The 26,922-nt window shown below is 57.4% G+C and overlaps 1 protein-coding gene across 2 annotated transcripts in view; it reads left to right on the top strand.

Annotated features, from left to right (window-relative positions):
- The window catches only part of INPP5A (inositol polyphosphate-5-phosphatase A), a 229,944-nt gene that overhangs the window by 170,317 nt on the left and 32,705 nt on the right, over positions 1–26,922 (top strand). For both annotated transcript variants that reach the window (XM_023185783.2, XM_023185784.3), the window contains exon 9: positions 8,669–8,753. In XM_023185783.2, coding sequence (XP_023041551.1) covers positions 8,669–8,753 — 85 coding nt within the window. The remainder of the gene's footprint in view (positions 1–8,668; positions 8,754–26,922) is intronic.

The following is a 26,922-nucleotide window of genomic DNA, read 5'->3' as shown; positions in this document are numbered from 1 at the left end:
CTGGGGGTGTGTGCACGTGTATGAGTGTGCACAGGTGTAGGTGCGTGTGCACGTAAGTGTGTACCTGTCATAGCTCAACACTGTGCATCCTGAGGAAGGGGTGGAAGGCTGGATTCTCCAGCGGGTGCTGCTCCAGGGGGAGCTGGAGCTGGTAGGGCCCCTCCTGAGCGCTGGCTCTGTCTGCTGCTGTGGTGAGTGTGACCTGCGTGGCTCCTTGCCTGCTGCCTTCACGATCCTCCCAGGTTCCCCACAGGGCTCTGCACAAGGAGTCTAGGGTGGGCTCCCATCCGTGTGCTGCTATTAGCAGGTATATGACCTTGGTTCTCCTCTGCATCTGGCCCCTGCTGAGGGCCCTAAGTCGTGGCCCCTTATCCCCTCTGACCGCCCCTGACCTCTGTCTCCAGAGTGTTGGAGCCCTGGTTCCCTGCCACTAGCCGGGTCGCAGAAGAGGGGTGGCAAATGCGGGGCCTGGGTGCTGCTGTGCTCGTGGCCACGTTCTGAGGCCGGCCCTCCGCCCTGTGCACGGCCACGCCCTCTGCAGGGGACCTGTCCGGCCTCCCGGGTATCCCTGGAGCTGGCACTGATACCGAGGCAGGGACAGGTCTGAGCCCGGGGACTGTGCTCTCGACCGCCCACTGTGGGGAAGCAGCACAGGTGGGGGATGGGGGCCTGGGGCTTTGTCAGCCACAAAGTGACTGATGACCGCCTGTGCCCTGGGCGCCCTCCCTGGACAGCATATCAGTCGCCCAGGGAGAAGGGCCTCACCCACAGGAGCGGCGCGGTTCTTCCTGCCTGATCAGCCCTCAGCTTCCAGGCCCCAAGCGTCTCGGGGACCTCCCACGGAGCCCCGGAGCAGGGAGGGCCCTGCCGTGTCTGCTGTTGGGTCTTGGTGACAGCGGTTAGGTTGTCAGCATGGCACGGCATTAAAATGTGTCATCGCCCCTTGCTGCCATGGCTCCGCGGCCTCAAGAAAGCAGCCTTTGGGCATTTGGGCCACTTTTCTGCGTCTCTGCATTCCCATGAATGGCTCCTGTGGCGCGCTCAGCCAGCCGCAGATCCGGACCTCCGCGGCGTGGGGCGGGCCGCGCAGCACAAAGGGAGGCTCTGTCGGAGTCGGGAACAATGGGCCGCCCTTTCACCGCTGCTGCTAACCTCTTGGCAGCCACCAGCAGACCGCATTCTGCTGTGCGGATCGGGCAGGACAATGCCGCGCAGACTCTGAATGGACGCTGCCACCAACGGGGCCCCATTCAGGGCGTTGGGAACCGGGCGCACATTGTCTGCCCTGCAGGGAGACAGCGAGGCGACTTCTGCAGCCTCTTCCTGGTTTAATCTCCCGGCGCGGCTTCCCAGGTCGGAGTCCCTATCAGCTGCGGCCGCAGGGCCAAGGAGGGAGGGCGGTTCCCAGCTCTGGAGGAGGATCCCAGCCGCGTTAAAACCCAGAGGCACCAGTAGGAGCTTCACACCATTCCTCTAAACCTAAAATCACTCCAGAGTAGGAAGATGATTGTAAAACAACTGAGAGACAAACTCCGCGTTCAAGTCTTCAGAAGCGGCCCCAGGCGAGTGCTGCGGGTGCCTGCCACCACCACACCCGTCACAGGGCTGCCGGCCAGGGCTCTGCCGGACTTCTTATCACAGATGCCAACCTTTACTTTTTTGTGTGTGATTTTTGAAATTGTTGCTGTCAGCCTCTTGTTATGAGAAGTTTAAGAAGAAGACAAATCCCGAATGAGTGAAGAGTACCAGGCTCTGGGCTGGTGTTGGCGGCATCTGTGCCAGTCTGGGGTCCTGGACCCTGGGCGAGGCCGGGCCGTGCACACCCTTGTGTGGCTCTGGGAGGCACCGAGCACTCAGCCCATGTTGGGGGCAGCCCCGGTCCCTCTCCTGGACACAGAGGTCAGCCCTTGGGGGGCATCTGGGGGCGGAGCCAGAGGTGCACGCCAGCCATCCTAGGCACCATCCACTGGTGCGTCTTGAAACCTTCCTGAGCTTTCAGCTGGGAAGGAGATTTTCCCATAAGTGACAGGACTCTTTGTCTCCCCTCTGAAATGTGGCCTAGCCTAGTTCAACAGAAACATTTTACATTACAACTGTGAAATCTCGGCATAAAACACCCCTTTGTCCCCCCATTATTTTCTCACAAATACAGTCCATTGTCATGGCGCTGAAGTTAATTTGATCAACATTGGGACATTTAACTTTTATGTCCAGTCTAAAGAGTTGTTTCATGCTCATTTTGGGCATTCAAAGGAAATGATTGCCAGAAAAATAATGTTCTTCTGAACAATTCCAAGCAATTAGTTTCCCAGGGAGAGGCGATGTGATGCCCGCGCCCCCAGCCCCGCTTTGTGGCTTTATGGAGGGCCATCAGTTAGCTGTCAGCCGCTCAAAGAGCCCCCAACCTAAATGTTTCTCTTTAGACGTTCCCAGAACTTGCCTTGCCGTGAAGCCAGTAAAGAAAAGCTGCTGCGTCTCCAGGCAAAGGCAAACTCGGCACTAAAGATCTGGGTCACCCTGAGTGCTCCTGGCCACAGGGCTGGCTCTCGCGCTCCTCACACTCCCGCTGGCCTCGGAGAACAGCTCACAGGTTCTTGCTGGTCGTGGGCTCGTCCTGATCAGGTTCTCTTAGATTTGGTGACCTCAGGGTGGCCGAGGTCATGGGTCTGCGGAGCCCACCAGGCACCCTGTGGTGTCCCTCCGCATGCCCGGGACTCCTGGCAGCACAAGCCTGTGCCCTTTGCCTTTCCGCTGCTGTGAAGCCCGCTGCCTCTGTCCCACGTTAGCCTCTCCGGGGCGTGGTTGGTCCAGCTGCTGCCCGGCAGGAGGGGCCCCTTACGCCTGTGCCTCAGTTGAGCCGTGGGCTGCGATCTTTATTTTGTTGAACACAGAGTCAAGTGCCGAGAAAGGTGGTGCAGCTATGCAGGGGCAACACCTGCACCCGGCCACGCACCCTGCACGTTCTCCACATGTTTCCTTTCCTTAAGAAACAAGCCATGTGGACCCGCAGGTGCCCCGTCCTCCGTCCTGAACCCCACCCTGGCCCCCAGCATCAGCCTGAATTCAGCACCCATCACTCCTTTGCAGCTTTCTGGCCTCTTGTGACACAGGGACGGATGTTTCGGTACTTTTATTATGTGCCAGCATGGAGGCAAGTGTCAACATTGCCATGACGTGTGTGTGGTTTATGTCTTTACACATGTCAGTGCCTATGACCAACGCGTTCAGCATCATGTGAACGGAGTCTGCCGGACATCTCCGCGACCTCCAGCCATGGTGCTCGGTCATGGGACTCGCTGCCAGCCGTCTGGAGAGCATTTGGGTGGTTTCCGGCCCTTCGGTGGCAGACAGGACAATGCCTGTGCTGGGCCATGGGGGCCGTGTGTCTCCACTCCCGCTGGTCCTTTCCACACCCTGAACCCCAGCGTCACCACTGGCATCTCAGCACTTGGTGGTGTGTTTTCTGCTGACTGGGGAGGAGTGGGGGTCCTGGAGGTTGAGGCACTTCTGTGCCGCACGTTTTGGTGGTTTATGGCGATGTCCGAGCAGAATTTGAGAGGGTGGGTCTCAGAGTGAGAAAAAGAAAAGTAAAACGGCGATGCTCCATGTGGACAGTGTGAGAGCGGTGGCTGCCGAGGGAAAGCCTTGCACAGCCCTCCTGCCGCCCTGCACGGGGCTCCCCGCACAACCCCGCCCAAGAGCACTTGATGTGGAGATGGACCCATCGAAGGGAGTGTGGGCTTTAAAAGGTGCCAGACACTGAGGAGGCACATGCCGCTGGGGCCCAGGATGCCCCCAGCCCTGAGACTGAGGCCCGGGGCCCATCTTAGCCCCACCCGCTGCGACACAACTCTGTGGCAGGGCTTCACAGCCCACCTTAGTTCTCAGTCTGAGATCCGGGTTCTGGTGATAGCTTGTAGACAGCTGCCTTCTCACTGCGTCCTCTCGTGGGGGAGGGAGGGAGGGAGGGAGAGCTTCTGGTGTCTTCCTCTTTTACAAGGACACCCTTCGTCTTACATCAGGGCCCCGCCTCCCTCCCCCACCCCGTGACCTCGGGTGCTGGCCGCTAAAGGGTTGGGGCTCTGAGGCTGGGACTTACTGGGTGGGGAAGTCGGGGGCCTTTGGGTGCAGCACTGGGGATCAGTGGGTTGTCAAGGAGCTTCCCCAAGGGCAGTGGTTGCTGTGATTCCACCCAGTGAGCAGCCAGGCTGCCTCAGGCACTCTGGGGGCTCTGCCAGCCCTGAGGCTGACCCTACTGCTTCAGCACGTCCGGCCATCTGCCTGGGTTCTGCCTGGGGGCGCCTTAGACTGGCTGTCTTGCAGATTCTGTGGTACCTGGGTTCTGCCTGGGCGTGCCATAGGCAGCCGTCTTGCCGGGTTCTGTGGTGCTGGGAGATTCACCCTGAGGGCTTGAGGCTCTGGGGGAGGCGAGGGAGCAGAGCTCATGGTGGGTGGAGTAAAAAGTGAAGTCAGGCAACATAGTCCAGCAGTTTCTAGGAAAGTAAAAATAAACAGGCTGGTGTGTTTATTTTGGGGGGATGAGTTTGTTTAAAGTGGCTTAAATACATCTGCGGTGAACCATGCAATGAGATGTTTATGATTATTAAGAGAAACTTTTAAGCGATTAAGTAACTCTAAAATATTCTCAGTAGTTTTAGTAATTTTATATTGTTGATGTTTTTGCTTATGTAAAGTTGTTTGATCAGAGAATGTGGTCTCTACCATAGCAGAGAAACAAACCAACTTTAATAGATTCCCAATTGTATACAACCTAGGCCTTTAAAAGTACAGCACCAAAGGTTTCAGCTACCATTGCTTTCAGTGGTTAAAAAAGAAAAAGGAAAGAAAGAAAAAAACAACTCCTAGCACAGTTAGGTGTCCTGGAGGAGACAGGATGAGTGTCTCGTGGCCGGTTTGCTTCCCACACTGCACTAGCTCCACGGAAAAAAAAACTTGCCCCATGCGAGGCTGATATTTTTTAGGGCCCCAGTGGGACCGCCGATGACGCTGTCTTCCCGCCTCCCTGTCACCGTGGGGTCTCCCACAGTGTTCCAGGCCCCGGCAGCCTCGCGCCAGGTTCCCGCTGCTGTGTTAGGGAAGCACCCGCTGTTGGAAACGTGTTTCGGAACGTTCAAGCCGGGACTCTCCCGACGTCTTTACTCTGCAGCGTCGTGAGGTCGCAGTTGTCCTGGAGACTGCGGACGAGCCCCCCACGCCCTCGCGGTGGGCAGCTGATGGGACGACGAGGCAGCCCCTCCTCCCAGTGCCTCCGTCGTGTAATGAGACCACTTGTCAAAACAGAGAGAGACACCATTTTCAAGGCCTAAAAAATTGATTTTTATGGCTCTTCTTGTAATTCTCTTTTTGAATTAGGCACATGATATTGATGTGGGCCTACGTTTTAATCATAATAGCTACTGACAAGGTAATTAATTTTAGAACAACTCTTTTTTTTTCTCCTGCTCCAAATGGCACTATATTGAAATTGAAAGTGAGCTCTGGGAGGGCAGCGGGGCTGGTACTCAGGTGATTGCCTCGGCCATGACAGCCCCTTCGTCTTGCGGCCGCCGTGCGCCCTTTAGAGGCAGCTGCGGTTATTAATGGGCTCAGGCTGTTCTGTCAGCAGAGCAGGGTGAGGAAGTGTGGTCCAGTTTAGGGTTTTAATGATGATCCTGCAGGATTCCAGACAGGACGATGACGCTGTGTCTCCAGGGCGTTGCAGGCCCACGTGATGCGTCGCCCGGCGGCTTTCTTGGGAAGCAGGAGCAGCCAGGCCTGGGCAGGGCCTCCTGTGAGGGCAGCACCCCAGAGTCCTGAGAGAGAAAACTCGGTCAGTGGAGTGAGGGCCAGCCCAGGAGGCTGCGTTTCCTCTCTCTCCGTGCTGGGGGACTTAGTCAGGTTTGTTCCGTCAGGGTTCTGCTGTGCGTTTAGCTGAGTGCGGCCACGTCCTCTCCTATGACAGCGGCCCAGGTGCTTGACCGTGTGGGGACGGCTTGGTATCTTGTGGTCTCGCCTACCCCTGGGCTTGGCTGGCTGCATCCTGCCCGCTGGCCTGTGGGCATTACCGCCCTCCCTCGGGAGCCTCCATGCCCCGGGCTGCTGCTTTCCTGGGGACTCAGAGCTCAGGGCCCTCTGTCTTCCTCCACGCACCCGCCCAGCTTTCCGTGCTCACGGGACACAGGAAGCGCTTCCCTTTCTCCCGGGCAGAGCTTGGGGCTCGTTTAAGCAAATCACACTAGAATAGATGAAATTTGTTACAACTGAGACTTAACGTAAAATGGAAGGCATTCCAATTAAAAAGATAAACAAGCTTTTTGTGGGCTTTGCCAAGCCAAGCTCTAGCAATTAACAGGCAAGAGGAGCATGAAATAGCTGGGACCATTTTTGAAAGAACTGTCAACAAGAAGGACTTCCCTAGAAAAAGTTGTATTAATTAAAAGCATGCAGGAATTGATTTTACGAAAAGATCTGCCGAAAAGAATAGATTGTCTCAAAAAGACCCGCTGGGAATGTTGTGTCGTGATACAGACTTGGTGGGAAGACAGGGCACGTTGAATAAGTGGTGCCGATCAATTGACCGTCCACTTGGGAAATTGATAAACTTAGATCCCTGCTCTACACCGTAATTCCGCATGGATTAAAGGATAACCCTTAAAACTCTGCCATAAAGATGAAGGTGGGGCCTGCGTGCCCGTGTGGGGGCTGGGGCAGGCATCTCAGCCACAGGGGAAACTGATACATGTGACTATATGGAAATTAAAACTTCTGCCTGACAGAAGCCACCACGGGCAAAACGGAAAGGCCGATCCCAGGATGCCAGGAGCGCATGCCGTGTTCACTGCAGACAAGAGTTACCCTCCGCAGACGGGGGTTACTCTCCACAGATGCGGGTTACTCTCCACAGACGGGGGTTACTCTCCAGAACTCACGGGGAGACCCCTGGAATTCAAAGAGAAAAGGCCAGGAACCAAAGAGAACAGCAGGCTGTGAACAGGTGAAATCAGGAGAAAATGCAAATTTCGATATGTAGATTTAAAAATATTGAGGGTGTGCAAGTTAAGACAGAAATGAACTCCCACGCTGCATAGCCAAAAGTGAAATAAAGTGGTGTTGATTCCACCTGCACTCAGTCATGAAAGTGTGACCTGCACAGATGCTCTGTCCTCCCTCGCTCTGGCCTAAAGGCCCTGGAGGGTGCAGGGCGGGTCCGCGGCCAGCGGTGGCCCCAGCTGGCGCCTCACGGCCACTTGGCTCTTCAACCCGAGGGTGGAGGTGTCAGCAGCAGCGGCCGGGCAATGCAGAACAGGACCACGTAAGGATTGGGAAGCGGGAGACCGTCTGTTCACTTGTGGATTCTTCTACTTCTCAAGCGGATGGATCAAGCTGGAAAAGGCTGACTTAGTGATTGGTTGGGCCCCCTGCTTCCCGGCCTTGTCCCAGTGGGCCCTCCCGTGCCCCTCATGACCCTGTCCCCAGCTCCAGGAGGGCACAGTGCTCCCAGCAGTGACCTACCTGGGCTGGCACTCCCCTCCTTTGGACGGCAGTGCACACCTGCAGTTAACCTGATTGGAAGCTCCCACTTTCGCCTGGCTGATAACCTGAGTTTATTTGGGAAAAAAATGACGACCCACCTCCAAATGCAGTATGCTTGAACGGGCAGCCTCGGTGCTGCCTGCCCCCTGCCCGGGCAGCCCTACCTGGCTCTGGGCTATGAAATTAAGAAACTTGGCAACCGGAGTGTTTCCTTTTTTTGTCTACAGATCACACGTTTCTGTTCCTCTGATGGTCCCGGTGGCCAAGGCCACATTGTGAAGGTTCTCGTGTTGCTTTCACACCAGGAGGGTCGAGTGCCTGGCTCTCCTCGAAAGCAAGCAGTTCACGGCATTACTGACTGGAGTTGCGGAGGGGAGATTTGGGGTTTGAGTGAGCTGGCAGTTTCTGAGATCTTTTTACAGGCTTGTGTCTGTAAGTTAGGAAGCCACAGTAGAGAAGCCTTTAGGAAATGAATTGTGATTGATTTAAAATATGAGGAAGACTTTTTCTTGAGGAAAGCTGTACCTGGCTAAAAATATACACACATATGCAGCCACTGTTACCGTCTCACTTTGAAATGTCTGCGTGGGGATCATGGTAAACCTTCAAAACAGGTCTGAGGGAACATCCCTGTCTGAGAAGAGACGGGGGGGCTTTGGTTCCTGCCCGGGTCTCCCCGTCCATCTCCCTCTCGCTGTCTGTCCCTCCTCCCGTCTGTCTCCCTCCCGCCTTTCCTGAGCTCTGCGGTAGATTATTCGGTCTCTGGTGCATTATTCAGGCATCCTGTCCGGCCCTTTCCCCTTCTCGGGGCAGCTGTGGTTTTCCACGTGTGAGGCTCTCACGCTGCCCTGGCCCAGTGGGTGAGGACGCGGCTGAGGCTCTGCCTTTCCTCTTTCTCGATGTCGCTGGCAACACATGCGTGTCCGTGTTGACGAGGGCTGAGCGCTGCTCAGTGGACCTGTGTTGGGGGTGTTCTCGGAGCTGAATTTTGGGCGTGCAAAGAAGCAACCACCGAGTTTCCCCTTGAGCAGGCGGCAGAGAGAGTGCAGACGGGGAGCGTGGAGGGGCGCGGGGCCGGGCGGGAGTGCTGGCCAGCTTCAGCCACCTTGGTAACAAGTCCTCTTTTTCTTTCTAGAATCATCGATCAGCGATTTGAGAAGGTTTCCTACTTTGTATTTGGCGATTTCAACTTCCGGCTGGATTCCAAGTCTGTCGTGGAGGTAGGTGCTGGCGTCCCTCCCGCCCTGGTCTCTTGCCTCGCTCCTGTTGAGGAAAACAGTGGAAGGAGCGTGGCCCCTTACTGGCACTTTCAATGCCGTCCACCTCCCGGGATGCACTTTTGAAGCCAAAACCTTGCAATGAAGAAGCACGTTTTGCTGTCGGCAGAGGGATCTGTGTTGGAATCCGAGGTGAATGGGCCCTCAAGCTTGTGCCAGATGGTGGGTGGCAGCGCCGCGGGGCTGTGCCCTGTGGCTTCTGCTGTCGGCACCCGAGGAGCTGCTGCAGTGCCGCCACAGTGCCGCCCCCTCGATGCCCACAGAGCCACAGCCTCTGCAGACTGTCAGGCTCCTTCACACGGTCCAACTTGATCTCAGCGATTTTTCCTCATAACACACGTAGGAACTGTCAGAGCCCGTTTTAAACATTGTGCTTTTCTGTCTGCAAAGTCGTCGTTCTGTCAGTTAATGAGTCGTCGACCCGCCTGACCTCTGGGAACTCAGGGGTCCCGGGTGCTCCTGGGTGTGCTCTTGGGCTGGCCGGGACCAGCAGCTTGGGCACCAAGGTGCCAGCAGCAGAAGGTGGGCCCTGAGGCTCAGCACAAAGGCCGACGTTTCTCTGTGCTCTAGGTCCTCCCTCCCAGTTTTCATGACTTGGGATTCCACTTCCCAGGCAGCTGTGAAGAGGGGATTGTGGGAAATGGTGGAGCACCTGCTGCCCACCCGCCCGGACCCTGCTGCCCTCAGCCTCCCTGGTGGCTCCTCCAGGTGCTGGGCGTGAGCCAACGGCCCACAGCAGGGCCACCGTGATTCGGATAGGGCCGTGGTGAGTCGGACGGGGATACGGCGGTCCCCAAGGCTGTTATCTTCCCATTTTAGTCTCCAGTTCCAAACAACCACACGTATTCATCTTCCGACAGTGGCAGGACATTGTTTCTGAAAGACATACTGAGCTGGCTTTGACCATTCTAGGTCTCCTGTGGTTGGCAGAAATGAGTGCCGCTGAAATCCTCTGTTGAGTTGAGCTGGCAGCACCTCGCCGTGAGGCCCCACCGCATGCCTGTGTGTCAACATTTGGCTGGTGGTGGTGCCTACATGTTCAGTGACTCGTGGTCAAGGCCTTGCTTCATCGGGCTATGGAGGAGGAAGGCAGGGCCTCTGCATGCGGTGGGCTTGGAGCCCATGGAGTAGTTAAAGCACACACACCCCAGCAGGGCTCCCGAAGTCCTTTACTTCCCGCTGCTGCGCTTCCTTTCTCCTCGTAGAGGCTTTCGAATGGATCGGTCTCTGACCTGCCATCCCGCAGGCTGGGCATGGGCTCGAGGGCGGGGGCTGTGCCCATCCTTGCTCGAATCCATGTCCCTCCCTGCATTCGATGCTGTCTGGGACATGGGAGCAAGGCCCGGGGACCACAGAGGCTGGGCCCCGTCGGAGGCTTCTCCTCCACCTCCGCCAAGCCACAGGGGGCTAGAAGCGGCATTTCCCGCAGCTCTGGAACGTCTCCGAGCGAGCTCATTTCTAATCTGTTACTTGAGAACCAGTGAGTCCACAGTGCACATAAGTACTTCCCGCTCTGACTAGGGGTGGCCGGGATGAAAGCAAGCAGAGCCCATGAAAGACCAAGCTGATCAATCCCAGGCGCCCAGCAACTGGGGAAAGGTCAGGGAGCTTGGAAAGGGCCTTTTCCTCCTGGTAGAGCAAATGTCACGGTAAAGGGCAGCCGGTCCTGGCCGGGTCAGAGCTGTGGTGAGGCATGCGTTGGAACAGCCATGGGAGCCTCCCTGGTGAAGGGAGCCAGCTGCTAGGCCCAGTGGCCGGGCCGTGTGACTGCAAGACATGGGGGGCAATGGGAAGCCTGGACTCTGGGGCCTGTGGGGCTTGCGTGGCCGCTCTGGTTTCTGCAGGCATGGGGGGCCTGGACTCCGGGGCCTGTGGGGCGTTGGGTGACTCCTTTGACGGACTGCAGAGCTTTCCTTTTTCTACTGAGCAGAAAAGGCAGAAAGTACCTCACCGGGGTTTGTGTGTGGGTGTGACCGTGAGAGGCGGCATGATGGGAGGACAGTGCAGGGGCCTCGGGAGCCGGCTGGGGTCTGCCTCATCTTCTCCTGCGTCGCCTGGCCTGCTCCCCTGGCCACCCTGAGCGCCTTCACACACAGCCCTCAGCCCTCATGGGTCACTGTCAGCAGTGTTTTCTGATCACCAAGATCAGCCCTGTTTCTTAAAGAGCTCCTCTCACACAGGCAGTAGCTCCTGCCCAGGCCTAGATGGCCCCGGTACCCTGGACGCCGCCAGGGAGGTGGGTGCAGAGCGGGAGCTGCCTCCCAGGCCTCCGTGGATTCTCCGGACCTTCCGGTTTCAGGTCTGGGACCTGCCCACGTTTTCCCCAGGAAGAAGCAAGACCATGCTCGCCCCCACCTGTGCTCCGTCCTCCGTGTTCGTGTTAGGCCGTCGCTAAAGGAGCCCTCCGCCCTGCTGGAGGGGTCCACGCAGAGGGCCATGCTGGGGAGGGCACTGGCCTGAAGCCAGAGTTCCAAGATTCCCATCACTGACAAACCAGTGAGATCTTCCACGGCAGCCTCTTCATGCTTAACTTTCAACATCAAACTACAAAGGACGGGAGTTCTAATGGCTGTGCTTAAGGGGCTGTTTACTTTGTGAACTGGTGATAAACAGTTTTGCAGAAACGGCCACTTTCTCCTGAGAGTCAGTAAAGAGCTTCAGGAACCTCCAGGCCACGGCTTTGTGGGAGGCTGGTGGAGCACTCCAGGGCCAGTGAACACCTGTGTGAGAGCCGCCCACGCCACCGTAAGCCTCACCGGCTTCCGTCCCCAGGAAGTGAAGAGTCTCCGTTCTTTGTCACTTTTCCATCCACAGTAACTGGAACAGACAAGGAGTTGCTTGAAATGCTGTTTTTCCTGTTATTCCCCCACAGTGGCTGGTTTTAGATGGAGCCCAGCAGCGTGGGTCCATCTGCCCTGTCCTCAGCCCCTGCAGGGCCCTCCCCGCCACCCCCTGGTCTTGCCTCAGCTCCTCTGCTCTGGACTGGCCAGGCCCCTTTCTTGGCTCCATGGGGTGTGTCACTGCCACCAGCCTGCCTCCACCCCCGTCACGCTGGTGTCCTGCCTGCCAGGGCCGCGTGGGCGAGTTGGGTGTCAGACCCAGTACAGCTGGGTGGGCTGGTGGACACGCTGGCCGGGCCGTGTGGGCAGCGCGGAAGGGGGCACCGCCTGCTGCAGGACAGTTCACGTCTGTCCCTCACGCCCCGTCTGCAGGCTCCGTGGCCGCTCTGCAGCCCCAGCCACTCAGCTCTGTGGAGAGGTGTCCTGGGAGTGGAAAGAGCAGCTCCTGCGTGTGGCTTGTCAAGACAGTGGATGTGGGGCTTGCCTGTCAGTCTAAGCGTCAGAGGTGACTGTAAGTCAGGAAGGGAAAGAAAATTGCGGTCTTCCTGGAAATTCTCTGCATGCCCCAAGCGGATTTCTCAAAGGAACGGTAAGCAGGAACCCGACAGAGCTCCTGTGGGCCTGGCTGACCCAGATGGCGTCCTGAAGTCCCACCCGCGTTGGCGTGTCCTCCTGTGAGCCTGACCACAAGCTGCCCCCACTCTGCCCCCGCAGCAGCCACTAGGACATGTGGCTAACAAGCACCGAGGGCAGCCCAGGAACCCAATTTTTCATTTCATTTCATTTTAATGAAGATCTGGTAGAGCTGCATGACTAGTGGCTATTCCACAGGACAGTCCAGACCAGGTGATTTTCCACCAGTGCAGGGGCTGTCGCTGGGGAGGAACATTCCCGTGGACTTGCCATCCAGCCAGCCTGGGCCCAGCTGCTTCCCAGTGCATCCCCGTTCTTGGAACCACAGCCCTGAGGTGGGTCCTGGGTGGGGTCTCCCCCATGCTGTCTGGCAGACATGGCGGTCATTCATGTGGGACAGCGTAGCGTGGTCAGCCCTGCACAGTCCCAGAGAAGAGTCGGGCCTGGGTTCCCCCAGGTGAGAGGTCGGAGAACAGAGAAGGCGGCCCTGGAGGTGACCGTGTCCCTCCCATATATCAGGCGCCCCTCCCACTTACCAGGCGCCCTTGGGAGTGACCGCATCCCCCCTCCATATCAGACACCTCTGGGAGTGACCACGTCCCTGCCCTGTATCAGACGCCCCTGGGAGTGACCGCGTCCCCCCTCCATATCAGACACCCCTGGGAGTGACCGCGTCCCTGTCCCGTATCAGACGCCCCTGGGAGTGACCGCGTCCCTCCTCCGTATCAGACGCCCCTGGGAGTGACCACGTCCCCCCGCGTATCAGACGTCTCTGGGAGTGACCGCGTCCCTGTCCCGTATCAGACGTCCCTGGGAGTGACAGCGTCCCTGTCCCGTATCAGACGCCCCTGGGAGTGACCGCGTCCCTGCCCCACAGCAGACACAGGTGTTTTCAGCAGCAGGTTTTCTTCACTGGTGCCATTTGTTGGTGTTGGACATGAGGAGGGGACCAAGGAAGGGAGCACAGGAGGCGGTGGCTGACGCTCCGGTGCATCTGCTGGGAGTGGGGGCTCTCCAGGCCCGCGATCAGCTTGGGAGGGAGCTGGACTCTGGCGAGGGTTGACTCTGGCGAGGGTTTCCTCCGGTGAGGGTTTCCTCCGGTGCAGAACTCGGTGTTCACTTGAGTTGGCAGAAGGAAAGTCGTGTGTGCTTTGTGATTCTGTGATTATCACCAGGCATGCCTGGGGCGTTCGTGGGAAATCCAGGTTCCGTATGCAAAGGAACTGGTGCCCTTCTAAGCAGCACCAGAATCGGACCCCATGTCCCAACAGACGTAGATGCCACACAGGGGAGCCCCCAGCACCCCAGGCAGTGGCGATGCAGGTTCCTGGGAGCAGGGAGGCCTCCACCCACCACGGCTCATTCACACACCCGGCCACCCTGGTCTCTGGGCTCTAGGACGCTGCCCGCGACAGCGGCTGCCCACGCAGTTACCAGGCCCTGGCTCACAATGCCCTCACCCTGGACAGACGTGGGTCTTACTGTTCTGCATCGTTTGCCATTTGCAAAAGGAATGGGAAGAAAAATGAGTAGTTTTAAACTGGACTGTTTACTCAGTAAGTGTGTAAGATCTTTGCATTAGTTTTTGGAGGGTTTTCCTGCCCACGTGGCTCTTTAAGACTGTGGATACATGGCTGTTCATTTGACAAAAGTCTTTCATTGCGTTTTGCACACAGTTTACTGTGTAAGTAAAGCGAGCCTGGTGAAAAATAGGGGGAAATGCTGCATAGTGTAGAGTTTTTCTAGAACTCTTTAGTCAAGGGAAGGCCACACCTCTGGAATAAGGACCTCTTTTCCCTCCTGGCATCGTCAACGCAGTCATCAGTTGTGTGTAAAATTCCACAGCTCACAGGAGCTAAGCCCTTGGTGCAGTGACTGGCCTGAAGCTAAGCATATGGATCCCATGGCCGCAGGGATTTTCTGAGGGCTGGAGGCTGTGAGGAGTCACAGGACCCTGGAACTGACCACCGGGAGGACCCTGAGGCCCAGGGCAGGGGCGGTATCCCCAGGGTCACCTGCGGCCCCTCAGTGCTGCATGGCACCTCCACGTAGCCATGTCGCTCCCTGTGGGCTGCAGACGTGGAGGGTCACGGCCTGTCTTCTGTTTGCTCTTCAGTGGACGTGGAATGTGCAGGCGGAGCCTTCCCACGCACTGAGTCTCCTGTCCCTGTGTGGGGAGATTCCTGCGGCAGTGGCTCAGAGGACCACAGGCTATTCTCTCACAGTCCTGGAACCTGGACGTCCAAAATCAAGGTGTCCTAGCACCATGCTGCTCCTGGAGGCTCCAGGGGGGACCCCTCCTTGCCCCGCCCAGCCACAGGTGGCCCAGGTGGCCCTGGCTTGTGGCCACATCACCCCTGCCTGTGCCTTCAACCTCATGTGGCCTTTCCTTGTAAGGACATGAGTCGACGGACTTAGGGCTCACCCAGGATGTCGCAGCCTGAGATCCTTAATTAGTTGCACCTGCGAGACCCCATTTCCAAATAGGGCCCCAATTCTGAGGCTCTGGGTGGACATGAATTTGGGGGCACACCGTGTAGCCCAGGACAGCAGGCAGTGCTGGAGGGACTCTCCCACCACGTGGTCGACTGAACGCTAGCACAGAAAGCGTTTATTTGAAAGCCCTATCTAAAAATAAATCTCACTGAAAAATGACCAGGTTTTTTTGGTTGGTGGTGATTAATTGCAGCTGCGTTAGTTAAGGTGCCAATTAGGTAGATTATTGAATTTTAAAATACCATCTAAGCACCTCTTACGGAAAATCAAAATCTGCTAGTTGGCATGGCATGGTTTTTAAAAAGGGTTTCTGACTAAAACATTTCATAGAAATTTTGTGGAAACCAAAGAAAATTCTGCGTGAATTTTCTTTGAGACTGTCTTGGACCAAGGAATTGAGGGCAGGTGTTTGGGGACCCCTCGTGCCAGCACCAGATTGGGCTGTGCTAAATGCTGATGCCGGCCTCCCTCTGCGTGTGAACGGGCTGATGCTGGCCTCCCTCTGCGTGTGAACGGGCTGATGCCACCTCCCTCTGCGTGTGAACGGGCCGATGTCGGCCTCTGCATGTGAACAGGCTCGATCTCCACTTGGCCCTGTGGCATGTCCCTATTCCAGTTTCCTTCCACATGAAGCTTTTTGATGAAGAACTGACAGGAGTGCATGGGAGCACCACAGAGGATAGATCCTTTGGGCTCTCCCAAAGCTATGAGTCACCTGGGAGCCCCTTAGCACACAGATGCTGGGCTCTCCCGGACTTGCGAGTCTCCTGGGAGCTCCTTAGCACACAGAACCTGTGAGTCAGGCCCAGGGCCCGGGCAGTGTCTCTTTCTCATGTCTGCCTGGCACCAGGCTCAGTGCGGCTGGGAACTGGCGCTGCGCATGCACCTCTGGTCAGGGTTCAGGCTCGGTCCGTGCCACCCACAGTGCCATTCGCCCGTGCAGCCTCCAGTGACGCATCGCTGAGGATGCACCTGAGATGCCGGCTATGCTCTCGTGTGACGTAGATGCAGTGACTAACCTCACTCCTGGGCTGGACTGGCCTGGCAGGACCACACCCGGAGGTGGCCACCATCACTGCCCAGTGATCTCGGTGCTCCCTGAGGCTGTGCACTTCTCCTTTCTGAGATGAAAAGTGGATGAGGAATCCCTGTGGTCCAGGGCCTTGTTTTCCTCGCACCGCTTTCATTTTTTGCGCTGTGGTCTGGCCTCCGGTTCCTTTGCAGCTGGGAAGTATCAGGAGGAACTGGAGCCTGGAGTCGCTCAGCGTGGCCTGGGCAGAGCGCGGATTCGCAGCGTTTCCAGCTGCTCAGATGAGTGGGCTCTTGTTCACACAGGCCTGTGGGTGGCTGAGGCTCTGAGCGGGTGAGCGTCACCCTGTTGGCTGCCTTGTGCGCACCTCATTGGTCCAGCAGGCGTGTCCTGTGTGTTTGCTATGTGGACCCAGTGCCAGGACCCGTGTACTGCCTGCCCTCAAGACCATGGCCTTGGGCACCAGGAGCGCCTGGGGCAGTGGGTTTGCCTGGTGGCTGCCTCCCCCACCTCTCTTCAGTTCTGCCCCACCTGCCTGGGAACAATTTCCCCCCGAAGTGTCTGTGCACATCTTGCCGCCTTCCTAGAAGCATCTGCGTTTTAAAAGAGAGGGAGTGTCGGAGTCAAAGGCCAGCAGGAGTGTCTTGCAGGGTCCTCGGATGGAGCTAGCTTTGGGGCCTGGATGGGGTGGGTGTCAGTCCTTGAAATCCACTCTGCCCTCCCTCCTGGCAGAACAGCTGTGTGGTGAGCCCCTCGGAGGAGGCCACACGGAGGTGGGCAGGGCCTCCCAGAGGCCTCAGAAGTGTTATCTGCTCCCCAGCCGTGTGGAGCAGGCACCTGTCTTTCCTTCCCCTGAGCCTTTCTTTCAAACAGCAGCATGGGTTAGAGTGAAGCCCTGTGGGCTCCACACAGGCCGGTCCTCCCCACCCGCCACAACCCCCCGTCTTGGCACCATGTTCAGAGGCCACGTTGGCACCTGCAGTCTGGCTCTGTGGGAGCCGGCAAAGGCCACACCTGGCCTCCACTGGGGTGGTTTTCAGATTGCCCAGGGTCAGAGTAAGCAGACACAGTTCTGAAGGTTCGTGGACAGTGGCGGAGTCGTGCATAGCCAGAGCGCATCAGGAAGCCGTGTTTCTCACAGTGCAGAGCGTCATCCGTGTTTCTCACAGTGCAGAGCGTCCTGCCTGATGGAGTGTTCTGGGAATGCTGGAGGCTGGGGGCCGGCGGTGCCCAGTGGCACGGGCGCCCTGGGACGGTGGGGGCCAGTGGTGCCCGGTGGCACGGGCGCCCTGGGGCGGTGTCGGTGCAAAGGGACACGTGAGTTTAATGGACTCTCAGAAACCATGGCTGGCCTGGCTTTGGTTTCACTGCTAAGCTCCCACCCACAGCATCCCATCCTTGCCCCCTCGGTCCCGGGCTGGTGGAGTCGTCCCCTTGCGCTCACTGCCGACCACGTTGCTCTGCCTGCTCACAGCGCCTCCTTGGTGCCCTCAGTGGCAGGCTTGCTGGAAAGACTCGTCAGAGGTTAATTAAATCCATCTCTACAGCAATGGGAGGCCAGGCAGAGCCGGGCTGGCAACAGCAGATTAAATACAAGGTGGTTTGCCCTGCCGTGAGTCCAGGGACAGGGCTTCTGGGAGGAGGACCAGCCTGGTGGCCCTGGAGGCTCTCAGACCCCGAGGTAGAGACCTGCTTGTGATTTTTGGTGGCAGGAGGGTTGCAGGGATCGGATCTGGGAGTCCTGCCCTGCCCCACACCAGCCTGTGAAAGAGGCTCTGTGTGCAAAGTGAAGAGACTCTGTCCCCTGGGAATGCCCAGCCTCCTGTGTTTCAGATGCAGATTAATGCAGACATGCTCACAGAGCAGAACTGAAAAAACGATACTGGAATCAGATCTGGCACCATGGAAGCTGTAATTAAAACCCACACACGTGAAACACGCCAGTCGTGTGCCATCTAAGAGGGCTGTGCATCCTCACACGAGTCAGTGATGCAGCCTGCGGCTCCGGCTGCTGCTGGGATGTTGAGAGGGTGTGTTGCATGCCTCGCGTGGTGGCAACTGGCAGCTGGGGCGCTCAGCTGGCCGTGGTGACAAAGAGTGACAGCAGTGCCAGGCGCACCCAGCTCCGCGCGCCCCGACCACACACCACACCTGTCGTCCATCACCTCTCTGACAGTGACGGTGATGGATGCGTCTTCGGAGGCTGGTGGCCGTTTTTAACAACCAGTTGCCAATCACTGACAGGTACATGGTCAGGTGCCAACTGGGCCTGCAGGGGAATGGCCATGGGGGCGCTGACATCCAGAAGGAGCCGTCCTCGGAGAGAGGCTCACGTCACGAGGAGACACCCCGAGAGCCGGGCTTCCCAGAACACAGCTCTCAAAAGGGTACCAGGGAGGGTCCCACCACTGCCTGTGAGGCAGGATCCCAGCACCTGCCTCAAAGGCCGTGTCTACTGTTCAGTGGAGACTACGGCCGGCAAGAGCGGCTGAGGCCAGCCTGCCCCGCAGCATAAGCCTAGGCCCAGACCTCAGACATTCCTGGCACCCAGGTATCCTTCTTTCTAGTGTGCACTGCGTCCTGGGAGGAGGGGCAGCTGTCAGCCAATAGGTAACATCGCACCTGTCATGGCTCCCCACAGCCCCGCAGACTCCTCTGAGTCCCGCCGGCTGCTCTGGCTCCAGCCAGGCTCCAGGTGAAGTTCTGATTTCATCTGATTACCGGCTGCCTTGTTGAGCCTCTCTGCCCCTGATCCCTCAGCCGTGGGTACAGTGGGCGCTGTGGGGCTGTGGGCAGGAGAGGCCGGGCCCCTGTGTCCACTGGCAGCTCCCATCGGGTGTGACAGGCGGGGACGACTGTGCAGCTGTTGCTAGCCCCGTGTATGGGTAGGCCTGAGCTCCTAGAAACTGAGAGGATGGCGGCCGACTCCTCAGCCTGGTGATGTTCCTGCATCAGCCTCAGTCGGGGCAGCCCTCCAAAACCCTGCACCATTCAGGATTTGGCCCGTCCCGCAACCGTGAGCGGACTCGGTGTGGCACCATGGGCACAATGTGCATCCAGAGGGCAGGTGGCAGGGATGGTCCCTTCTAACTCCCATAGACCCCCAGAAAGCCTGGCTCAGAGTGACACTCCTGCAGACCCTCAGCACCATCTCCAGAGCAGCATGGATGGAAAGATGCACACAGCCCCGTCCACCTGCTGCGTGGGTTAATGTTAGGGCAGCCGCGTCCTCCTGCCGCCGAGGGTTAAAGTTAGCGCAGCCGCGTCCTCCTGCCGCCGTGGGCGGACATTAGTCGTTGTCCAGTTCTCATCTTACCTTGGGACCCAGTGTGCAGACACACCTTATGCAGATCCAGTGGGGCGCTGCCCTTGCCATGTGCCCAGCGTGCTCTGGATGGTGAGGCAGGCCAGTGGCAGCCTCTCTGCCAGCTCCTCAGGGCCACGGGGATGCCCTTCCCTGAGGGTGGAGGTCAGGGCGGTGGGGGCCTGCAGAGGGCATGTGAGCTAAACCATGCTGCTCGGCTCACTCCCTGGTTATTCCAGTCTTGGTGTAAAATAGCAGTGGCAACAACAGAATCACTAATTTAAATCATTAAATTTATTTTGTAATTTTTCTCTTTAAAAAGATACTTTTATTTGGTCTGTTTCTATATAGGGCCTATGACCTCAACTGAAAATAAAATGTTATACTTAATTATAGTGATGACGTTAGGTTTCATAGGTAGGGGATTTTCTTCCAGGAAGTTCACTTTGCAAATATTATCCAATATTTTCAACTGGTAGATTGATGCCAAAAATCTTCTCATTTTATAGAAAAAGAAGACAAAAACTAAAAGACATAGTGGCATTTTCTCCAGTCTATCCTAGAACTCTGTTAGAGGAACTGTTTTTGGATTCATTCGTAATTGATTCATAATCCGTAGTGTGTTCACTAATCGTTAGTGCACTTTTCTGTATTTCTTATGAGCTCATACTTTATTTAAAAATTCCTCTGCCTGCCCTTGGTTTAAAAGAAACCCGTGGGAAAGGTAGGGCACAGAGCAGGTCTCCTGTGCCAAAGAAACCCGTGGGAAAGGTAGGGCACAGAGCAGGTCTCCTGTGCCAAAGCAGACCTTGGAGACCCCAGACACTATGTAGCCTCATTCGTCCCTCCTCCTTCACACATCACGCCCGGCTCCCCCGCTAGCAATCAGTGGCTCTGAGAAGCACGCAGGGACCTGGGACGAGGGCTGAGCTCTGTGCCCTGCGTCCCCCTCCCTTTGCCACATCCCTCTCCCCACATCCAGCCGTGCCAGTGGAAGGCCAGGGATATCCGGAAGGAGCCACCGAGAGACACAACAGGTGCTTCTGCCACCGGGCAGGGCCGGTCCTGTGGAGCCACCCCTGGGCCCGGCAGAGGGTGCCTGGCGTGTGCTAGACACAGCCTGAGAAAGAGACCCGCCGCCTTCTTCCCAGAAAGTCTGTTGAGCTCTCGATGGCGTGAGAGTTAGTGGGCGCCACTCCCGTTCCATGCGCGCCACGTCCAAGCCTGCCAGGCTGCTGGAGTCTGGGAGCAACCTTGGGAGAGGACATGAAAGAGTCTTTATGGCACGGTGTTGTTCTGGGTGGCCACAGACAGTGCACACAGAGGAGCGAGGCCTCCGACGCTGACGCCAGCATCTCCCCACGACAGCGCCTTTCACTGGCTGCATTTCTGCACCCCGTAAGCTCGGGATGCAGGGCCTTTTGCCCGGCCCTGGGGCTCGCAACAAGGTCGGTGCTCCAGGGCCTCGCGGTGGGCGCTTTTGTCAAGGGATGGGTCCCCCTTCGGGGGGGTCTAGGGTTCACCAGGAAGACCTCTGAAAAGATGGAGTTCACCAGAAGAGCTTTCTCTTGGGAAGTCAAAGTATGGGAGGCCGGTGAAGTGTCTGAGGGCCTGCCCGCAGCCCTCCCAGCAAACACCGCCCCGCAGCCCTCCCAGCAAACACCGCCCCGCAGCCCTCCCAGCAAACACTGCCCCGCAGCCCTCCCAGCAAACACCGCCCCGCAGCTCTCCCAGCATGCCAGGCTCTCAGCTCCTCAAATTCCATCCGGGATGGTCATTCTCTGTGTCTGGTGCCCACCCTGGTCCTAAAAAGCTAGGAAATTGGACCATGGCACACTGTGCAGAACGTCTCCCCTGGCTTCGCTGTGGACTGAGCACGGGAGCGCGACCCTGAGGAAGGGTCCTTGGTGCCTGCCGCCCTCACCACACATTTCCCATGCCAAGTCCGGCTGGGGTCCCTCTGCAGAGCTCAGGCCCAGCCTCCGGAGAAGTCTGCGTGGGGCCTGTGGTGGAGGCATGCCAACGGAAGACAGCGGGAAGGTGGTTCACTCATCATGACCCTGCACCTGCTATCCCCAAAGCCTGCTGAGCCTGGAGGGCGCAGCTGCTGCCCTGTGGGCCTGCGTGCTAATAGGTCCTGGTAGCCACCAGCATACGTGGGGGTGTTGGCTGTAGCACCAGCCCCTGACCTCAGCCACTCCCAGAGGGGGATGCAGCGCTCTCTGGCCTCCGCCTGCCCTCCTCGCCCTCCTCGCCCTGGGGGCCAAGTGAGCCGCCCTCTCACTTCCAAGAAGCCGCACACGCATGTGCCATAGGAAAGGAGTCTGGAGCCTCTGCGAGTTAATTTGAGATGATGTGTGCTATTTCCAAAGATCACCACTTGGATGTAGTGCTTGCGAGGCCTTCACCATGCCCCTGCCAGGGCCCAGGGGCCTCAGCAGGGGCGTCTTCTAGGGTCTGGGGACCTTGTCTCTGCCCTGTGTGGCCGTTGGCCTGTGTATGTTTGATGAGCACTGACATTCGGGGGTGCCGCCTGTGTCCACCCCAACGGAGATGCCAGAGGATTCCAGAGGTGCGGCTTCCTCGGCACTTTCCGTGGCGCCCCCGGGATGAAGCAGGTTTTAAAGCCAGGACTTGCACCTCAGGGCCGCCTGTGAAGTGATTGGTTGTCCTCCTTTCCCACTCCACAGCGATGTCTGAGACCTGCACCAACATCCATAATGTGAGTTACCAAGGAATAGCTAACCCCACGGGACCAGCAGTGCGTCTCCAGGTGGATGTCCAGAGGACTGGGGCGTTTGTCAGAACTTAGCGTTTGAATTATCTCTGCCAATTTGCAGTGACCTGATAGTAAACCTGGAACTTCCACGTGCTGGTTTGTCAGCGGGCTGTGTAGTTTTCTGAACTGTAACGAAAGTTGCCCCCTCGATTCTGAGCAGTGGTCCGGACCCTGAGGCACATTCAGGGCAGTAGCGGTGGGAGCCTCTTAGTTAATCCCCTTTCACAGGGCAAGCGTTATGTTGATGTAGTGGCACACCACATCCTGGATCACAGATTTATATTCATGTTCACCATTGCTAGGGAAATTATTGTTAGTATAGAAAATGTTTGTGCCCGGGAGTCAGTTCTGTTTTCTAGAGTCATTCAAGAACTTTACATTGAAAACGTAATGATTTCCTATTAACTTGTTTTAAGGAAAACCTGTGTAAAGTACTCGGCCTTTCGTTGTGAACCATCTTTTAGAAAATCCTTTTCCACTTCCTCCTTTCATCACTGCCGCTAGAGGTTGGCTACATGGAACTTCCGTGTGTAACCCTTCTTTATTTCTAGACATGTTTGTGATTAAAATTTAACCAAAAATTACAGGATAATAGAGAAGGATGGGACTTGGCGAGTTTCTTCCTGCTGTGCCTTTGGTCAGTTTTCCAGTGAGAGCCACTCACAGGGTCCGCAACGTTCGCCCCCAGCATTCACCACCCGAGGGTCAGGCTTCTCTGACATCACAGTGATTTCCAGGAGGAGGAGGAGGTGGGGGAGGGGGAAGGAGGGGGGAGGGGGGAGGGGGAAGAGGGGGAGGAGAGAAACCCCAAGACTTCACCGACAAAGAAAGGAGAAGGCCAGGGACAGTGGTTCACGCCTGCCTTCCCAGCACTGTGGGAGGCTGAGGCAGGAGGATCACTGAGCCCAGGAATTCAAGACCAGCCTGGGCAACATAGGGAGTCCCTGTCTCTACGGAAGATAAAAAAGTAAAATTAGCCAGGCACTGTGGGACAGGCCTGTAGTCCCAGATACTCAGGAGGCTGAGTCGGGAGGATTGCTTCATCCCGGAGGTCGAGGCTGCAGTGAGCCAGCCATGATCGCATCACTGCACTCCATCCTGGCCAACAGAGGAGAACCCTGTCTCAAAAACATAAAAATAGAGATAAAGAAAGAAAGGGACACATCCTGTCTTAGGTTGACAGCATGAGATGGGCTGGCCAGATCTCCACAGCCCAAGAGCGGTCAGCTCTGTGTCTGTGGGCCACAGGTGGTTGGTCTCTGCCTGGTTCCTGCTGGACAAACGCTGCAGGTTCACACCACAGGAGCTTCTCGGCCTCTGTGCCAGGAAAGTTAGAGCTTCCTCATCTGCGGAACCCCAGCCTGCATTGCACCCAGAAGTGATACCCCTGAATGAAGCTGGAGGCTGCTCTTCTCTCCGCAGAACCCCGGCCCTCATCACACCCAGACGCAGATACCCTGGAATGAAGGTGGGCGTTGGTATCCGCATCCACTTGCTTTACTCAATGGCTGATGTAAACTGCAGCTGGCTGCAGCACCCGCAAATGGCTTCTTTCCAAGATGTGGCCGTCCTCTGCAGAAAGGATGCATACTTACAGAGAAGGCACTCGCACCTGTGGGAGAGCGAAGGCCAGGTCAAAGCTGTGTGGGACAGGTCCTCACGAGTCTCCTGGAGAGAGCCCCGCTCCCAGACGCTGATCAGCCCCGGGGCCCACAGCCCTGAGGGGCAGTTGCTCTGTGAACCTACTAGTTAGAGCTCATGAGCCAGGCTGCATCAGACGGGGCCAAGGAGAGCTGGCAAAGTGCTCCTCACAGGTGCCTGTTCTGTTCCTGATGGACGAATCCAGGTGAGTCCTGCGTGAACACAGAGCTCAGAGTTCCACCCTGAGAACACACTCTGTTCCCCATGATGCAGCCCCAGCCTGGGTGTAGCCTGCAGGAGGAGGCCTTTTCCCCTTGATGCAGCCCCGACCTGGGCCAGCATGTGCAGCCCTGCCCTGCAGGAGGAGGCCTTCGCCCAGTGGCACTGATCTCAGAGGTGACACCACGCCTTGTCCTGAGCAGAGAGGGTGCCCACCACCTCTGGAAGTCAGCCCCAGGCCTGAGTGAGAAGGCCGCCCCTAGCTTCGCTTGCTGGCCATTAGTTTCAGACGCTGCCTGCCATCCCCAACTGGAAGGCGACTGCATCCCGTCTGACGCCCGGTCAGGCTGTGTCCAGCCAGAGCTTCCCGTGCAGGGTTTTGCTGTTTTAGTCATTGCTGTTCTTCAGGGAAGTCTTGGAGACTGGCACAGCTTTCCATAAATTACAGCCCCGTGAAGCAAAAAGTGCCTGCCGATGAGTTTTGGACCATGAGGGACACCCATCTCCGATGCTTCCTTCCCGGTGTCTGGAATCCATGGTGAACCTGGGCCCTTGGTAGCCAAGAAACCCATCATTAAAATTCATGATGCTGGTTTGGTCCTCTTTGCCGAGATTTATCATTGACAGGCATCCTGCGTCCTTTGGCCCTTTATTTAACTGCCGAAGGCATTGTTTTTAAGACCATTTATTTTACAAGAGTTTCCTTTCAGATGTTCCTACCAACATCTGTTTGTGGCTGAAATTCGACCCAGCCGGCCTGCGCCTGCCCCGCGCCCCCTTTGTCCCCGGCCTTTGTTTCTGATTTCATGCTATCAGAGGTCTGCGTGTTTTTCTGCATGAAGTTGTCAGCGGGATAAAAGCTCAGGCGCAGGGTCACGTTGAGAGGGGTGGGCATGAAAAATTGGTAAAATGTGTCTTCAAGCCCACCCACCAGCGCTCCACTCAGCCCCAGCAGGGACCAGGCCTGGGAGTGCGGGCGAGCCCCTCGCGCCGACCCCGGAGAGCCGGACCCTAACCCTGGGGCTGTAGGCTCTGTCCCTCCCTTCATTCATTCATTTGTCCCGTGGGTATCAGTTGGATATCTGCAAAGTGCCAGGGGCAGTTTGCTTCCGAATCAGCACTTTCTTCAAGACTGGACTTACTCCTCCTCATGTGTGGGAAGAAAACTTCTGAATTGCTAAAGTCAGTGGCTGAGTTCACACCCCCCCGACCAGCCCACAGCGGTCACACCCGTTGCTAAGCTTGCTGCCAGGCAGCCTCACTGGAGCCCAGACGCTGCTCTCCCAGGAAACCCGTGATGAGGATTGGGGCGCACACGTGTGCTGAGGACACCCTCCAAGGCCAGCCGGGGCCACGTCTCAGCCTCCTGGTTTTGGTGCATTCACTCTGGGGCAGGCAGACCGTGGCTGAGCGTGTGGTCCCAAATTCCATCCTTGGAATAGAAGAAGTTTTTGTTAGAGAAAGGACTCCAGCCACAGTGGATTTCCACCTGCAGATCTGTGTCTTGCGACACTTAAGGGCCAGGCTGGATGGGCCGCCACAGAGGTAGCGGAGTGGCCGGCTCTGGCCAAGCCGCCGGACACCACTGTGGGAACAGGTGCACCCTCAGAGCTTCTGTGCCTGCTGAGGGGCTGGGGGTCGTGGCCTCAAGGAGCGGGTTCATCTTGTTGCTTTCTGCTTTAAAGTGGTTTTTCTTCTGGTTGGATGAGAAAAGTTAGTTGAGGCCCCCAAGGGTTTACTCTGCGCTGAGTATGTAGGAACTGGCCTGATCCTGGGGCCAGCATGTGCGCCACCACCCACAGGCCTCCTAGGAGGCTCTGCTCTCGCAGCAGAGGGGCCACCGTCTCCGAGGCAGTGACCAGATCAGGAATTCCAGGCCCCCAGGAGGGGTGGACACTGCGGCTCCTCTGGCCCGCGTCTGTGGAATCAGTGTCGGCGGACATTCGGTTCACGGTAGGATGTGCCTGTGGGTGTCGGGCAGATGAGGAGTTTCAGTATCATCTCCTTTAGGGGGGTCTCGGTTTGGAGGAAAAAATCCTCATTCTCTTGGTGATGGCTTAATTCCTTAAGAACGCACTAGAATCTGCCCCTCAGCAGCTGCCTGTGGTGTGTCTAGATTTTGGGGCAACGCTGGCTTTGTGGTTCGTTTTTATTGTATTTAACTGTGAATACTCTTTTGCTCCCTGCATTGAGGGGAGAGAGAAGCTCATTTCTCAACGAGATGAAGTTGTTGGGGTTCCCAGGCTTCATGAGGCCGGGCTGTCCCTGAGCCTGAGGCGATCTTCAGGGCCGACTGGCTTCCATCCACTGAGAAAGGTCAGGATTCAACCTCAGCCTCACTTGGTGCAGCCGCCATGGTAGACTTGCCGCCACAGATCACGGCACCACTGTCCCTCCCGAAAGTGCCATCCTGGGCCTGGCGGTGCAGCCCATGGCAGCTTGCGAGGCCTGGGCTGCCCGCCTCTCCTGTGGCACAGGCTGGGGGACAGGGTCTGCCCGAGCCAGTGGCTGGCTCAGGAGGTCACAGAGGTACACTTGCCTCTGCTCCAGAGGAGCTTGGGCGGCTCTGGGAGGGCCTGTGGACACAGGGCGACACGGGGGGAGGGCACCATGGCCTGTCGGCCTTTGATCTTGGGGCTGGTGGTTCTGCCCGCCCACCACAGAGGACCAGGTCTTCTATCCCCTCACAAGCGTCCTGGAGGCCACAGTGCTCCTGGGGACACCTCCCCATTGGGAAGGAGAAGGCTGGAGCTGTCACTGTTGCCAGGCTCTGGCCCTAGGAAGGAGGTTTGTGGCCCCAGTGACTAATGGATTCCCTTGTCTGCCTGGGACTGTGTTGACAACCAGGGAATAACCAGGGAATTGGACTCTCCATGTGGCAGGAGGGGGCATCTCCCAGCCTTCGCTCCTGATTGCTTTTCCAGCACCTGAGCCACACCCCTGGGATCCCAGCTTTCCCTTCCCGAGTCCAGGCAGCGTCTGTGCTGGGCCCTGCCGGGACCTTCCTCCTCACGTGAGGCATGTCACGGCTGGCACTGGCAGTGGCCCCGGCCTGGGCCTCGGGTGTGGTGGGCCCGCGGTGTGTCAGGCCCCAGGCATGGTGGGCCTCAGCTGTGGTGGCCTCGGGTGTGGCGGGCCCGGGCGTGGTGGCCCTGGGTGTGGAGGCCCCG

The sequence above is a fragment of the Piliocolobus tephrosceles genome, chromosome 9 (genome assembly GCF_002776525.5).
Source record: "Piliocolobus tephrosceles isolate RC106 chromosome 9, ASM277652v3, whole genome shotgun sequence".
In the NCBI taxonomy this organism is placed as follows: domain Eukaryota; kingdom Metazoa; phylum Chordata; class Mammalia; order Primates; family Cercopithecidae; genus Piliocolobus; species Piliocolobus tephrosceles.
The sequence above is the reverse complement of the archived record's forward strand: the minus strand, read 5'-3'. Positions and strand labels throughout refer to the sequence as shown.